This window comes from Otolemur garnettii, unplaced genomic scaffold (genome assembly GCF_000181295.1).
Source record: "Otolemur garnettii isolate 467f Iridium unplaced genomic scaffold, OtoGar3 scaffold00005, whole genome shotgun sequence".
Classification (NCBI taxonomy): Eukaryota; Metazoa; Chordata; class Mammalia; order Primates; family Galagidae; genus Otolemur; species Otolemur garnettii.
In genome coordinates this window covers 728,593-746,508 of record NW_003852400.1, presented here as the reverse complement: position 1 = coordinate 746,508, position 17,916 = coordinate 728,593, and the positions used below count along the sequence as shown (strand labels likewise).

Below are 17,916 nucleotides of genomic sequence, written 5' to 3'. Positions count from 1 at the left end.
AAGCTAATATAGCTGTTACAGAAAACAGTATAAAGATTGTTTATAAAAATTAATTGTCAAACAATTAAAAATAAAACTACCATATGATCCTATATCCTAAGGAAATGAAGGTGGTGTGTCAAGATATCTGAACTCTCCTGTTCACCGTAGCATTATTTACAGTAGCCAAGATAGGAAATCAACAGTGTGCACCACTGGGTGAATAGATCAAGAAAATCTGGTACATATGTACGATGGAACACCACTCAGCCTTACAAGAGGAGGAAATCCTGTTGCTTGTGACAACATATATCAACCGGGAAGACATTATGCTAAGTGAAACAAGCCAGATACAAATAAAAAATACTGCAAAATCTCACTTATATATGGAATCCAAAAAGTTGAATGGATAAAGATAGAGAGTAAAAATGGAACCAGAAATCAAAACTTCTTTTTTTTTTCTTTAGACAGAGTCTTACTATGTCACCCTCAGTAGAGTGCTATGATATCACAGCTCACAGTAACCTCAAACTCCTGGGCTTAAGTGATTCTCTTGCCTCAGCCTCCTAAGTAGCTGGGACTACAGGCACCTGCCATAAGGCCTGGCTATTTTTGTTGTTGTTGTAGTTGTCATTATTGTTTAGCAGGCCCAGGCTGGGCTCAAACCCACCAGCTTCGGTGTATGTGGCTGGCACCCTACTCACTGAGCAGTGAGTGCTGAGCCAAATCAAAACTTCTATCTCAACACACACTAATATCTTAACTGCTTATTCTTCATGGGATTAATGAACTTTATTTCAAGTATGCAGGAAAAATATAGAGTACTGGTATTGGCTGGCTTCCTGACATTATTAATTTTCTTTGAATCTCAGCACAGCTAAAGTATAATTCCCTAGCACTATGAAAAAAATTCTCACATGAATTTTTTAAAATGTGGTATTTTTGTAGTTTTGTCCACTATGAGAAATATAATGTTCACATAAATCAACCATTTGATAATATGTTTGATTATGTCACAGTTTTTTAAACAAATTTTTACAAATTAAATAAATGTACATCCGTGACTTGGATAAAGCCCAAGGATTAAGATTAATGGTTTATTTTTTAAAAATCAGAATCATGAAATTGTTAATTAACTTGTCAAGTTTCTAAGGATGGAAGAGTGGTGTCATTCGGTTACTAACAGCAGACCAATGCTATTTTCCTTTGAGGGGCTTGACACTTAATCTGACAATCTGTGAATGGCACAACCTACTAGATTATTTCTACAAGGGAGAATCTGCCATTAAAAAACTGTGTTATGAAAGAACATTAAGACCAGACTGCACTAGCCTTCAGGGCAAGTTCTGTGTCTTACTCATCTTTGTATATACACATAGCTCCAGGCACTGTGCATTAAGCATAGTAGATGTTCAATATATTTTTGCTGAATGAATGGAAAATAACAGCAGTCGTTAATTTAACTTGCCATGTCTTTAATAAAGATAGAGCTTACCCAACACGTTGATGAATGCGTTTGCCAGTAAATATCCATATTCATTAGAGGCATTGCACTGATAGACTGCGCTTGACCTTTCTTGAACATTTGAAAAAATAATGGTATCGCCATCTATTTTTCTGCTGGGGTCTTCAGGGGAAACTGGGTGTAAAAACATAAAATGTATATTTATTCCTTTTTGCTTAAAAGCTGTATGTGTTATGAATATTTTATTCATACAGCTTGAGATCTACATTGTGGTCAGGAAGACATAAATACAGACCGATTCAGGTACATGCAGAAAAGATGACCACAAGCCAGGCAGAAAACATGAATGTTCCTCATCAGAGTTTATTTCTCATATATTAGCATGGGTCTCTGCTCAATATTCATTTAGTCTAAGTAGATTGATTCTGTAACACTGACTATCATTTTAAGAGATGCAGGAAAACAACCCTTACGTTGTCTTGTTCACAAAGAGACTGTGGTTATTTATGAGAAGGCAAGTTAAGCATCATGAGGACAGAGCAAAAGCTAGCCAAAAAAATACAAAAACACACTCGCTTATCCAAACCCAGCCCTTTCAGGTGCCAGGGCAATAGATAAATAAATATATAAGTACATAAACAGATATAATATTATGTAAATAAATCAATTTATTTTCCTGCTTTGGAGATTCCCAAGGCTGGATTAAAAATAAATTATGCAAAATTTCTCTTAAAGACAAGTGTTTTCATCTAAATTTCTTATGGTCTTAAAAAAAAATGTCAGGACAAGGACCGACCTTCACTGAAGTGGAAAAGAACTGGCTAGGTAATATAATACATGAGGATTTAGACCACGGCAGGTCCAACAATTTGGAACTCCTGTGCTATTAGAGAAGAATTCCTTTTTGTGAATGCTAAACCTTAGATTGTGACCTTACATTGCTTTAAAAGCACACTGAAAAGGGTTTAGATCTTTGTCTCAGCATGCTGATCAAAACCAAAACCGAATAGCTGCACTCTCTCTGAAACTGCTTCTGCAACTTGAACCAGGTAAGAAGACTCTACTCTCCTTGTAAATGCCATTTCTTTTTCTTTAGTGATAGGGAAAGGATTTGCACCTAAGATATATTTATCACTGCTTTTAGACACCTTTATCACATTAAAATAAAAAATATTGGATTCATCTGTGCTTTATTAACCCACTTGAATAAAAATGCCCAACTATAAGTATTTATCCTTGTTCTAGTATACATACTCCGGGTACTGTGTTCACTATTCTGAAATAGTTTCCTACCATTGCTGTAACAAATTACCATGAATTTACTGGCTTAAGACAATCCAAATTTACCATCATTCAGTTCCGTAGGGGAGGAGCCTGACATGGGTGTCACCAAGCTAAAATCAACATATCAGCAGGGCTACATTCCCTTCTCAAGATTCTAGAGGAGAATCCATTCCTTGGCCCGTGGTTCCCTTCCTCTGTTCTCAAAGCCATTAGTGTTGCAGCTCTCTCATTATTCTCCCACAGTCAAACTTGTCTTTGACCACAGCCAGGAAAGGTACTTTACTTCTTGAGGGCTCATGTGGTTACATTGGGCCCAAACTAGTTAGTCTAGTTCTGTGTCACAGGCCCTTAATTTTAATCACATGTGCAAAGCCCCTTTGCCAGGTAAGGTCACATATTCACAGATTCCAGGCATTAGGATGTAGACCTCTTTGGAGGGCCATTATTTTGTCTGCCACATATTCTATCACATTTACAGACTAAAAGTCTTTTAGAAGTCTCAGACCAGAATATTCTAAAAATACACCACAAATTGAAGTTCAGAATGAATGTCTATCATCCAAGGATTATTAAAATTCTCACTTGTGAGCTACTCCTCATGGACTAATTAATGCCTTCATTTCTGAACAGGCTTGACAGATGCTCTCTAAAAAGTAACTGTTCAACACTCTGATCACAATCAATAGCTAATTTATGAAATCAATTTAGATACTCCATTTTGTTCAACTTAGATGGGGTGTACTGAGATACTTTGAAACTTTGAATTGGCTTCTTCTTCTTCTTTTTTTTTTTTTTTTTGAGACAGAGTTTCACTTTGTCACCCTTGGTAGAGTGCCATGGTGTCACAGCTCACAGCAACCTCAAACCCTTTGGCTTAAGCAATTCTCTTCCCTTAGCCTCCCAGTAGCTGGGACTACAGGCGCCTGCCACAATGCCTGCCTATTTTTTTGTTGTTGTTGCCATTGTCATTGTTTAGCTGGCCCGGGCCAGGTTTGAACCCGTCAGCCTGAGTGTCCGTGGCCGGTACCGTAACCGTAACCACTGTGCTACGGACACCGAGCCTGCATTGGCTTCTTTGCTCCCATCTACTGTTTCAAAACTGCCTGGAGGAATACATTCTTCCAAGCAGAAGAAACATACAAGTCATAATAATTAGTTCAATAGGATATGGATTCATCAATAAATGACAGCAGAGGACAGAAATGTCCCACTGGCCTAGGAAGTAGCTGTGGCAGGCAGCCCTGGACCCTTGTACCTTAGGGCGCCCTGGTCCCATGTCTCAGATCCCAAGTCTTGCCTCACTAGGGCATTTCTGACTCGCACACTCAGAGTGATGCCCACCAGCTGCCTCAACAAAGCCTGCTGGAAACAGAGCAGCATTTCTGCAGACTCTTTTGCTGTCAATTATTCTTAGCATGTTGGGCATTCAGGGCTGCTGGGACTCCTTTGGGGACTCTGGATGCCCACCACGTGCCCGTCCGACTGCACCTCTGTAGATGTGCCAGGCATTGGAGTGTCGTGCTTGGGCACAGTAGACAGTGATGAGGCACAGGCAGAGGTCCAGGCCGAATCTCCCTGGATGGGTGGCAGACTGTGGGAACAGCTCCTCAAGTTCCCTGAGGATATCATGCTTTTATAATAGGTTAAAGAGCTCTGGTTCTGGACATCTATTGCCCAATAATGTGCATATGCTTAACACGACTGACTTACAAATGGTTAAGGTGGTTACTGTAATTTATTTTTACCATAATAATTTAAAACCTTACACTACCATGAACATGGAAGACAAAGGTCAATGAAAATAAAGCCCCCAGGATGATTTTCCCTAAGTGGAGACTGATTACTCACAAACATCAACCACATCAAAAAGCTTTTCTGTGAGCCCCAATTGCCCTTTTCTTTGCTATCAGTTCTTCAGGATGATAATTTTTACCTGAAAGGCATCCGATTGCCTCTGCCTTATTTACACTAAACAGAGCAGCCCTCAAGTATTTATTTTTGGCAAGGCATTTAGGAATAAAACAAAACCTTTAGGTCAGAGTAATGAATAAGCAGATCTCCCTCCAGGGGGTTTTGGGCTACATTTTCCTTAAGTACTGACTTTCAAAAATGCAAACAACCCCAGGAACTGTCATGGTGACATAAGGAGGCCCAGTTGGTAGCTGGACATAGAACGAAATCGCTAAAGCAGAGACATTTGAAGCCTTTGGACTCTATGAGCTGGGTAGCGGTAACTCTCCAACATGCAAACCCAAATTATCCCAAGGAGTAATAATTAATTCTGGGAATAACCAACTTCATGTGCTGTAATCAAAGAAGAGCGCAGAGGCACCACATATAACTTACAGCCCCAAAGGCAAGGTCTAGAACTAGGGTGGTAGCCTAGAGAAAATATTTTCTTTGATCCTCCTGACATGGCTGGCTAAAAACATTAATGTTACTAACATTTAGATAATGAGAATAATATTAATAATAATCCCAGCCTACCTCCTTAAAAATGTGTGTACATCTATTGTAACATTTTATTTTAAAAGAACATCATGAAATAGGTTAATCAGAAAGCAGAGTATGCACTTTGGAGTATGAGAAACTACAAACAGGAGCCCTTAATGGTCTGTCCAAATAAGACTGATGCTCAGGTTTTCTGAGTTAATCAACTGTATAAATATTCTCTGGACTCGGAACATTTGGGCAGAAGGTAGAAAAGTTAAATTTTCCTCTTCATCTACTTATTGCATCCCCTAGAAGGAGATGCCAACTGAGCCCCTTAGTTTTGCAAGAAGAAAGAAGCCGAGGTGGCATCACAGTGATCTCCTGGACGAGCGGTCCTATCTTCTGCTGGCTGCTTATTTTGTGTCAGTGACTCAGCCCCTCTCTTCAATGTGAGCAAAATGTGCCTCTGTGGCCTATGCTCATCCCCTCACTTTCTTTCCCTCCTAAAATTGGAGAGAAAAGGGGCTTTTTGACATATTACTGGTGTGATCTTATACATGTTCCCCGCAGAAGAGTCTGAGAGACCTAACTGGACTCATGTTGGACTCACGGTAGACTCACTCACTGTCTCCCAAACACAGTGACATGACCTTGGCCTGGGGCCCACCATCAGGAAGGCCTGGATGCTCCAGTCGGGGAGACTGAGAGGAAGAAGAAGGAACTTAGGGACACCTACCTAGGGGTGATTCTGAAGTCCCTAAAGGCAGCTTCTTGGGGAGAGAAGGGAAATGCTTTACCCCATCCTGCTGATACCAAGTTCATTTTCTTTCTGGTCCTGGGTTCTACCTCCATATCTCTTGTCACACAGTATAATCAAAGTTCTCTTTCCATACCAGCTCTCTGCAGCTGTGTTCTTTTTCCTGGCTTCTGTAGGTTGTTTAAAAAATATTTTCAGTGGTTTTGGGGAATTTCTATATTTATCACAGCCTATTTTTTTTTCTTTGAAGGAAAGTTTTAAGTAACCTGGCCGGTTCTGTGGGGGATAAAGCTTTAGAAGTCATTAAGATAAAAGCCCAGTTGTTATCTGGAGTTAATTCTTCCAGTGCCCTAAAACAGGGGGTTCCGGATCTGAAAGGCAGTCACAGATCAAGGAGGTTGCATTTGCTGGAAGAAAAAGGCCCACCCCTCTGTTTCCCTGTTCTTGCTCATCTTTTTGCAGTATTTGTGTGCAATGGCAGGCAGGGCCTACAGAGGTGTCAGGAGACTGTCAGGGGGAGGCTGGGTATCCGGCAGTACAGTCCCCTGCCTGTCCCTCTGCTGTGTGGTCAGGGGACAAAATTCACGCCCCCGGCAGGGATGCGGCACAGCTCCCTGCGTGACAGTACTGCAGCAATACAGCTGTTACCCTGCCCCTCACCCTCAGCAGCTGGTCCACCCACAGCACTTTCTCTTGGGTGGAGAGTGCTGTCAGCAAGCCAGCTGGTGTTCCCACATCTTCTGGGGCCTATGCCAGGCCTCCATGAGGGCTAGTTCAATGCCTTTGCGAACTGTGACAGATTTTGCACTCAGTTCCTGTCCCGCATCTACGTGTCTCTCTGCCATCAGCTCCCACTCCCCAGCAATGCTGGATGCATCTGTGGGGTACACCACTCAGAAGACTGCAGATGACAAGTACCACCCCTGTTTCCAGCATAGTTCCCAAACCTCAAAGTCAATTCTATTTAGGGATCTCTTAATCCATGGGGCAACTACCCAGCAGGGTGGCACAGAGCTCCTCAAACGTCTGCCCATTTTTTGGATGGTTTTCTTCCTCATTTTGGTTCAGGAGAGATCAATACACGGTAGGGGCATATGAGGTTCTCTTTGAACTTAGCCCAGAGGCCAGTCCCTAGAAGCTGTAGGTGGGTCAGCTGCTGAGTGCCAGTGGCAAGGAACAGCTGTGCCTTTGCAGTTTGAGTAAGTAGAGAGCTGTGCAGGGGCCCCCGCCAGCCCATCACCTCTCAGTCCAAACAGTAGCTATGCACGCTCAGTTTGTCCACCAGCTGCAGAGAAAGCCCCACATCACCTTGTTATAAACATACCACACCTGCTCCCAGCAGCACTGGGCAGCCTGGTGGGCTGGACCCCTGGCTTTGCGCTAAGCTAGGGTGTTCCTCTTCTCGTGTGTCCATCAATGTGACTGCTCTGAGGCACACCAGGGCCAAGGGAGCCTGGGTCTATAGGAGCTGCAGAATTCCAATCATATGTGCTCAGCCTCCTTTATCTATCCAATGGAGATTTAAAGAATACTTTTGGGATGGAAGAAATGAACTGATTTGAAATCTGATTTGAGAAGTTTTGTCCTCTTTCTGCTCTGAACATAATCAAATGATTTAGGGTTACAGCAGGTGGACCTAATTTATCTCTCCAGAACTACTGCTCTGTGTCCCCAAAGCAGGCCTTTTACAGTGGGTCCTCACTACAAAAGCTGCACTTTAAAGGGGAGTTTATAAGTGTATTTTGAAAGCTCTTAATACAACTATAGTTAGGAGATTCTCTCAGAGGCACTGCCTGTGCTGCTGCCGTGGTCTAAATGTTCATGTTCATCTGAAATTCATGTGTTGGATGGAACCTAACATCCAAGGCAATGGTATTGAGAGGTGGGGTCTTTGGGATGTGATTAAGTCACTAGGGCTCCACCTCATGAATGGGATTAGAGCTCTTATCGAAGGCTGTAGGGAGCCTGGATACCCCTTCCACCATGTGAGGACATGGAAAATAGCAGTTATGAGCAACGCCAATCACCAGACACCACACCTGCTGGCACCTTGATCTGGACTTTTTAGCCTCCAGAACTCTGAGCAATGAATTTCTCTTCTTTATAAATGAGCTAGTCTAAGGTACGTCATTATAGCAGCAGGAACAGACCAAGACAGTTGGTTTAGAAGGATGACAAGCCAAGCAAATTGGGAGCAAAGATCAGTCTCATTATCTTATCTCCTCTTGCTGTGTAACCCATGTCTCAGTTTTCTCTGCTCAGGACAGCATTCTTGCTGTCAAGCTCCACGGTTTATCCTTTCAACCTGTCCTGGCTCCCTCCTTAGGGCAGTAGTGGCTGGCTGGCTGGCCCCTCCCACTTGTCAGTTTCGCTGAGTCTGGATCTCATGTGCACTTTTAACCTTCCATAAATCCAGACAGACCCTCTGAGCTGTAAGCCATGCTGTGGAAATGCTGAGCCTGAGCTATCATTCACCGCCACTGTGTGCATCCCTAAGAAAATCATGGATTATAGCACAAAATTTCCTCTCTTAGTTCTGGCTTCCTGCCACTTTTCCTCTCACATTCTCCTGAGAGTGGCATCAGCGTTCTGATACACAACCACAAAGTTCTCTGCAATTTCTCCTGATCTCAATCATGATTAAAATTGGAGTGAAAATATCCAAATCCCATTTGCTAGCCTCTGTAGAATGTTCTTATTCCTGGAACATCTTCCTTTTGCAGTAAACAAAGCCTGTCTGTTTCAGTATATCTGAAAACTACTCTGCCATAAGAATGCAAGAAAATGCCTGATAAATCTTCAGGCAACAGGGTATAGTTACTCGGCTGACCTGCAGTTGTTAGACCCTGACGGTGAGCAACAGAGTCCTGTGCCATTTTAAATCTGTTAGTAGTCTTCAGATCCATCTTAGGGGGAAGAACGTGTGTTGCTTTGGGCAGGTCAGCTCAGTGGTACCGATATCTGATTCTAACTCAGAAGTGATCAAGATTGCTGATCTACGCTACGTCACAAGCTTGAAAGTCACTTGTCTTTAAATTGAGCAATGAATACCTTTGCTGAAATCACAGTGTTGACTGGGAGGGTGAACTTGGGGCTGGATGTGATACAGACACTGATTTTCTCTGTCTCCATGTCTACAAGGACATCTGAACTCCAAAAAGGGGAAAATGTTCAAAGATGTTGGATTGGGGAGAGGGAATGGAGAGCTAATGGGTCCTCAGGGACATGGCTGAAAAGTCCAGGAGCAATGAGGCACAATATCCATTTTAAGGGTTTTTTTTTCTTTGCTATAATTCCTTTCCACTACCTTGAAGCCTTTAAAAACCAAAATTTTTAAAACTATTCTTTGTTGTGATTTAGCAGATTGACAGAAGGGCCTGTGGCCATGCTTTTGGGGACTGTTATGGGCAGCATTGTGGCAGTTTGGAGAAGCTGGCAGGGAGGAAGTGCAGGGAATGGAGCAGCAGAGTGGGGATGCTGCTGAATGAAGGGACAGCACGGTGAGGCTACGTAAGGACGATCTCAGCAATACTCAGGGAGGAGAAAGATTCAGCATCCCAAATCTGCTCAGGGTCTGAGCACGTTGTCTTCATTGGATTTTAAATGGCACAGTGACTTCTGAAGACTGGACAAACTGGGAATATCTGGGCTATACTTAGGACTGAAAATTTTAAAATTAGAATAGTATGTTTCTTATTCTTGTCATATCCACTGGCCCTGCACCTTGTGTCTGCATCCATTGCCTCTGACTCCTACAGTGCTTCCATGAGTCATTTGGCATTTTGAACAAAGACGATAATCTGAGGTTTTGATGATGTTTATTTTTGACCAAGTCATTCTTCCCATTATCCATGTAAAAAACAGAGGAAGTATTTCTAAGTTTTTCAATCAAAGAGGAGAGGGAAGGGAAGGGGGGCGGATGGGTGGAGGGAAAGTGATTGGTGGGACCACACCTGTGGTTCATCTTACAAGGGTACATATGAATCTTTCTAAATGGAGAATATAAATGTCTGAACACAATAACTAAGAAAATGCCATGAAGGCTATGTTAATCAGTTTGATGAAAATATTTCAAATTGTATATAAAACCAGCACACTGTACCCCATGACTGCATTAATGTACACAGCTATGATTTAATAAAACAAACAAACAAACACATATCATTATGTCAATAGCATCAACTATTCAAAGTCAAAATAAATACCCTAATGGTCAGAGAATAAACTCTAAAGGTAAGTTGGTGCCTTTGATTAATGTATTTATGGCTTCTTTCCCTAACCTGAGTTATTTTTTAACACCATTTATTCACTGTTGAGATGTAGATGTGCTCTGAAAATATACTGCAATGATTGTCAGTTAAGGCAACTTACTTTCTACTGGGACTCCATTTGTTAACCAGCTAATTCTGGGTTTGGGATTGCCATTAGCTCTGCAGATGAGGGTCCCATCCTCTCCAGGGGACAGCACAAGATTTTGAGGTGCCATGATCCAGTATGGAGCCGCTTTATTGAAGGAAGAGAAAAAGATAAGTCCAAAAATCTTAATCAAATGAGTATTTTAGCAAAATAATATACTGACCTAGTTTAATAATAAAAATAAATACTTTGCAAGAAGCTTGCTAGCTTCATTTTTTAAAGAAGGAATATATTTCTAAGTGATGCTTCAAAGAACACTTAAGATTTCCAAAAGAATTGTTTAAAGAAACTTGCTGGCATATATGTATTATTTCTAGACATGTTTGATACAAATGTCACTGCATCATTTTACATTAAGGGTAATCAGACATCAAAAAGGTAACAGATTTATTTAAGGTTGTGGAGCAATTTATAGATACAGGTAGAGCTAAGAAAAATGAATTTAAATTCTGAGCCCTGTAGAATACACGCAATTAGAAAATTAGGAAGCAATTTTAAAACTTCATTCTTGAAGAACTGCAAAGGTAATACAGAGTGTTCTCATACACACTTCATTTGCTTCCTCTAATGTTAACATTGAATGTACATAGCCATGGGATGGTATCAAAATAAAAACTTAATATTAGTACCATTAGCTAAACTATATACTTTGTTAATATTTCCCTAGTTTTTCCACTGATATCTTGTTTCTATCTCAGGATCCTGTCCCAGATGCCATATTACATTTGCTTCTCATGACTCTTTAGTCTTCTCCAACCTGACAGCTTCTTAGTCTTTCCTTGTTTTGTCTGACACATTTGAAGAGTCCTGGTTAATTATTTTATAGAATGCTTTCAACTTGGATTTGTCTGGTATTTTCTCACAATTAGCCTGAGGTTTAGGGTTTCTAAGAATACCACAGTGGTGATGGACCATTCTGAGTGGACCCTATCAGGGAGGATAAGAAGTCAACATGATTTATTAATGGTGGTGTCAACATTCCTCACTTGGATAAGGTGGTATCTGGCAAAGTTACTATTTTCCTGGATTCTATACTCTGTCTATTAGCAGTGAGTCACTACATACAGCCTATGCTCTAGAAGGGGCAGAGTAAACTCCATCTCTTGTAGAGTGACCAGACGTCCTGCTTTTAGTGGGACAGTCCCACTTTTAAACAATTTGTCCCATGTCCTGTGGCTTTTAAAAAAGTCCCAATTTTTGGAAAGAATGCACGAATGGGTGGGAGAACAGGAAGGGAATATACGGTTTTCGGCTGCCATGTGGCTATTTCACCAGAATATGAGTTTTATATTTTTTTGTTAATTTTATAATGTTAAACTGTAATAATAACAAATAATTGTTGAGAAGTGATTATCCAGAACTGCTCATCAAAGTTTGCATTGTTGTCAGGCCCTGCCCTGCCCCATCCCCTGCCCCGCTCCCGCCCTGCTCCAGGCCATGTTGTCCCGCTTTACAAATGTTAAAATCTGGTCACCCTAATCTCTTGGGAATAAATATTAAAGAATTTGTGGGAGGGGAGGAGCAAGATGGCAGCTGAGTCACAGCTTCTTTGGAAGTGGACATAGTGAGACTGGGGAGAGAAGACTCTAGGCATCTCTGGCTGGTGGGTTCTGCCCAGAAATATCCCTTTGGGGACACAGGGAGTAAGCAAGGGACTTCTGGGCCCCATGAGGAGGACAAAAGCAGTGGAGAACTAGCAAGTGGTTGCATGTGTTTGTTTAGTCTAATCCCGCTGGCAGCTGTAAGTACAGCAGCAGTGAGACTACAAATTGGAAAGACCTGTGAGCTGTTTTGGTTTTTTTTTGAACTTGGTACTCAGTTGAACTACCTTGGAAGAACTTGGGCAAGAGTGTGGAGGACTTTATGCGTTGTCAAGGGCCCCAGACTGCACCGCTGAGCTGGATGGAGCTAATAGTGTTTGGCTGTGGGCAGCACAGGGCCATTGTGGGAGAACTGCCTCAGCAAGCTCTGCCCTCAGGGTCACAGAGTAATCTAGTGACTGAGCAGCCTAAAGGTGGGAACTGAGATGAGATGCCTTACAGCCTTGGCCCTCAGGGGCATAGAGTGAGACTAGTTTGGGCACATTGGGTAAGCGGGCAACTACTTCAGGAATGATCCCAGCAACAAGTACTTTCCTGGGAAAGCTTCTGCTTAGCCAAGGTTAATAGTTTAAAGTGACTTTTAAGTGGGCTGAGGAGAGATTTAGGTTCTCTACCCTGTGGGGTTTGAGAAATCAGCAGAGGCCTCCAGTCTCCATCTCATATAGCCGTATCAACATTGTGATTAACATCGCATACCCCAGAAGATCACCTGTTGCCCAAACAATATTCAGCAAGATATATATACTGCTCTGTTTTTAGTTTTGGTTTTTTGGAGTTTTTTAAAATTTCAACATTTTGCCTCTAGATTTTTCTCTTTTTTTTCTTTCTTTTCTTTCTTTATTTTTCTAATTTACATATAATTTTCCACTGTTGCCTTCTTTAACAATTAGAACTTCATTTTTGCTAGTGTTTCTACCCCTATTATTTGGTTTCCCCCCCAAATGTTCCCATAAAGTTTTCTGTTTGCTTGTTTTGGTTTCATTTATAGCACTTTTTTCTTTCCTCTGTACTTAGTGGAGGTGGGGGTACTGTGTCTGAACAGGCTAGCAAAGAGCTGCTGACCTCAAGGGAACTACTCAACCCGGCACCCCTAGAGGTTGGGGTTTTTTAAGGTTGGGTCGAAGTACTCTACTATATTGCTCCTTCTTCCTCTTTCTGTGCCTCTTCTTTTTGTCAATATTCCCTTTTACTCATCCCCTTTCCTTTCTCTTTTTTCTTTTTTTCTTTTTTTAAATCTTTTTTCCCTTCTTGCTCTTCAATCTTCTCATCCTTCTGGTCCTATACCAAAAGGACTCATAAAAACCCTCTGCCAGAGGCATGGTAACTTAAAGAGCAAGAGGAAGTGAAAGGAAAATTAGAGCAAGGAAACAGATAAAAGAAAACACTCATGAGGAAGAGTCATCAGAAAAATCCTGGCAATGTGAAAAACCAGTCCAGAGCAACCCCCCCAAGGGACTGTGAGGTAGCTACTGCAGAGGATTCCACCTATAAAGAAATGTTAGAAATGACAGAAAGGGAATTTAGAATACACATGATGAAAATAATGAAGGAAATGAAGGAAACTGCTGATAACGTGGAAAATAACCAAAAGGAAATCCAAAAAGAGAATCAAATAAGAGATGAATGATATGAAGAATATAGAAAGGATATAGCAGAGCTAAAGGACCTGAAGCAGTCAATTAGGGAACTTAAAGATGCAATAGAAAGTATCAACAACAGATTAGACCATGCAGAAGAAAGAATCTCAGAGGTAGGGACAAAGTTCTTGAGATAACTCAGATAGTCAAAGAGGCAGAAAAGAAGAGAGAGAAAGCAGAACGTTTGCTGACAGAATTATGGAACTTTATGAAGCGTTCAAAGATATGAATTCTAGGTATCCCAGAAGGGGAAGAAGAATGCTCTAGGAAATGGAAGCCATACTAGAAAATATTATTAATGAAAATTTCCCAAATATCACAAAAGATTCTGACACACTCCTTTCAGAAGAATATTGGACCCCAGGTTGCCTCAACTCTAACAGAGATTCTCCAAGACACATAGTGATGAACCTGTCCAAAGTCAAGACAAAAGAAAAGATTCTTCAAGCTTCCAGGAGTAAGCAACAGTTGACCTATAGGGAAAAATCCATCAGGGTGACTGCAGACTTCTCTAATGAAACTTTTCAAACAAGAAGACAATGGTCATCTACCTTTAATCTATCTAAACAGAATAATTTCCAGCCCAGAATTCTATACCCTGCTAAGCTAAGCTTTAAAATTGACAGAGAAACCAAATCATTTACTGATACACAACCATTAAGGAAATTTGCTACAACAAGACCAGCTCTGCAGGATGCACTTCAACCTGTTCTACATACTGACTATCACAATGGATCAATAGCAAAGTAAGAACTCAGAAATTAAAGGACAGAACCTAACTTCCACAATGATGCAAAGGATAAAACTAAGCAATGGACTCTCACAAAATAAGAAGAATAGAACACTACCATACTTATCAATTATCTCAATAAATGTTAATGGCTTGAATTCCCCACTAAAGAGACATAGATTGGCTGACTGGGTAAAAAAACACAAACCATCCATTTGCTGTCTGCAGGAAACACACCTAGCTTCAAAAGACAAATTAAAACTCCGAGTTAAAGGCTGGAAGACAATTTTTCAGGCAAATGGAATTCAGAAGAAAAGAGGGGTTGCAATCTTATTTTCAGATACATGTGGATTTAAAGCAACTAAAGTCAAAAAGACAAAGATGGTCACTTTATATTGGTCAAGTGAAAAATACAAGAATTCTACATATTTATGGACCCAACTTAAATACTCCCACATTCTTGAAACGGACCTTACTTAGTCTGAGCAATAGTGTATCCTATAGAAAACTAACAAAACTAACCTCAACAGAATCAAGAGAGTTGAAATTTTACCTTGTATCTTCTCAGACCACAAGGTACTAAAGGTGGAACTCAACTCCAACAAAAATATTCAACCCCACACAAAGGCATAGAAATTGAAAAGCCTTCTGTTGAATGACAGTTGGGTGCAGGAAGAAATAAAAGAGGAAATCATTAACTTTCTTGAGCATAAGAACAATAAAGACATAAGCTACCAAAACCTGTGGGATACTGGAAAAGCAGTTCTGAGAGGAAAATTTATTGCTTTAGATGCCTAAATTTGGAAAACAGAAAGAGAGAGAGCATCAACAAACTCACAAGCCACCCTATGGAACTGGAAAAAGAAGAACAACCTAGGCCTAAACCTAGCAGAAGAAAAGAAATATCCAAAATTAAGTCAGAGATCAATGAAATTGAAAACAAAAGAATCATTCAGAAAATTAATGAAACAATGAGTTGTTTCTTTGAAAAAATAAATAAAATAGATAAACCTTTGGCCAGACTAACTAGAAATAGAAAAGTAAAATCTCTAGTAACCTCAATCAGAAATGATAAAGGGTAAATAACAACTGATGCCACAGAGATACAAGAGATCATCTCTGAATACTACCAGAAACTTTATGCCCAGAAATTTGACAATGTGAAGGAAATGGATCAATGTTTAGAATCACATCCTCTCCCTAGATTTAGCCAGGAAAAAATAGAGCTCCTGAAGAGACCAATTTCAAGCACTGAGATCATAGAAACAATAAAAAATCTTCCAACAGAAAAATGCCCTGTCTGGATAGCTTCATACCAAAATTATATCAAACCTTCAAGGAAGAGCTTATTCCCATACTGCAGAAATTATTCCAAAAAATTGAAGAGGAAGGAATCTTCCCCAACATGTTCTACGAAGCAAACATCACCTTATAACAAAACCAGGAAAAGACCCAACTAAAAAAGAGAATTTCAGACCAATTTCACTAATGAATATAGATGCAAAAATTCTCAACAAAAATCCTAGCCAATAGATTACAGCTTATCATCAAAAAAATCATACATCATGATCAAATATGTTTCATCCCAGGAATGCAAAGCTGGTTTAACATACACAAGTCCATAAGTGTTATTTACTGTATTAACAGAAGCAAAAACAAAGACCATATGATTCTGTCAGCAGAAAAAGCATTCGATAAAATCCAGCATCCTTTTCTAATTAGCACATTGAAGAGTATAGGCATATGTGGCGCATTTCTGAATCTGATCAAAACTATCTATGACAAACCCACAGCTAATGTTTTACTGAATGGAGTAAAACCAAAAGCTTTTCCTCTTAGAACTAGAACTAGACAAGGTTGTCCTCTGCCACCATTACTATTCAACATACTGCTGGAAGTTCTAGCCAATACAATTAGACAAGACAAGAAAATAAAGGGCATCCAAATGGGAGCAGAGGAGGTCAAACTCTCCCTCTGCTGATGATATAATCTTATACTTAGAGAACTCCAAAGACTCAACCACAAGACTCCTGGAAGTCATCAAAAAATAATACAGTAATGTCTCAGGATATAAAATCAATGTCCACAAGTCAGTAGCCTTTGTATATGCCAATAACAGCCAAGATAAGAGGCTAATTAAGGACACAACTTCCTTCACCATAGCTTCAAAGAAAATGAAATACCTAGAAAATGAATATACCTAATGAAAGAGGTAAAGGACCTCTATAAAGAAAAGTATGAAACCCTAAGAAAGGAAATAACAGAGGATGTTAACAAATGGAAGGACATACCATGCTCATGGCTGGGAAGAATTGGCATTGTCAAAATGTCTATACTTGCCAAAGCAATCTACCTATTCAATGCCATCCCTATTAAAATACCAACATCATACTTTCAAGACTTAGAGAAAATGATTCTGCATTTTGTATGGAACCAGAAAAACGCCACATAGCTAAGGCAGTTCTTAGTAATAAAAAAAGCCACAGGCATCAGCATACCAGATTTTAGGCTGTACTACAAAGCCATAGTGGTGAAGACAGCATGGTACTGGCACAAAAATAGAGACATAGACATTTGCAATTGAATAGAGAACCAGGAAATGAAACTAACATCTTACAACCACCTAATCTTCAATAAACCAAATAAGAACATATACTGGGGGAAAGACTCCCTATTCAATAAGTGGTGCTGGGAGAATTGGATATCCACATGTAAAAGACTGAAACTGGACCCACACACCTTTCTCTATTCACAAAAATTGATACAAGATGGATGAAGGACTTAAATTTAAGGCACGAAACAATAAAAATCCTTAAAGAAAGCATAGGAAAAACACTGGAAGATACCGACCTGGGGAAAGACTTCATGAGGAATATTGCTGTGGCAATTGCAACAACACAAAAATAAACAAATGGGACTTAATTGAACTGAAAAGCTTCTGTACAGCTAAGGAGACAACAACCACAGCAAATGGACAACCTACACAATGGGAAAAGATATATATATATATATATATTTGCAGTTTTTGGCCAGGGCTGGGTTTGAACTCGTCACCTCTAGCATATGGGGCTGGTGCCCTACTCCTTTGAGCCATGGGCACTGCCCATGGAAAAGGATATTTGCATATTTTGAATCAGACAAAAGCTTGATAATTAGTATCTATAGAGAACTCAAATTAATATACACGAAAAAAACCAACAATCCCATATATCAATAGAAGACAAATAGCTAACATACATATGAAAAAATGCTCATCATCCCTAATTATTAGAGAAATGCAAATCAAAACCACCCTGAGATAGCATCTAACCCCAGCAAGAATGGCCCACATCACAAAATCTCAAAACTGTAGATGCTGGCGTGGATGTGGAGAGAAGGGAACACTTTTACACTGCTAGTGGGACTGCAAACTAATACAACCTTTTTGGAAGGAAGTATGGAGAACTCTCAAAGAACTCAAGCTAGACCTTCCATTTGATCCTGCAATCCCATTACTGGGTATCTACCTAGAAGGAAACAAATCCTTTTATCATAAGGACACTTGCACTAGACTGTTTATTGCAGCTCAATTTACAATTGCCAAAATGTAGAAACAGCCTAAATGCCCACCAACC

The 17,916-nt window shown here is 40.3% G+C and overlaps 1 protein-coding gene across 4 annotated transcripts in view; it reads right to left on the bottom strand.

The window, feature by feature from the left end:
* NRCAM (neuronal cell adhesion molecule) overlaps positions 1-17,916 on the bottom strand; it is an 88,035-nt gene that overhangs the window by 44,974 nt on the left and 25,145 nt on the right. For all 4 annotated transcript variants that reach the window (XM_012811259.1, XM_012811266.1, XM_012811275.2 and 1 more), the window contains 2 exons: positions 10,290-10,421; positions 1,475-1,618 (listed from right to left, as the gene is read on the bottom strand). In XM_012811259.1, the coding sequence (XP_012666713.1) occupies positions 1,475-1,618; positions 10,290-10,421 (276 nt within the window). The remainder of the gene's footprint in view (positions 1-1,474; positions 1,619-10,289; positions 10,422-17,916) is intronic.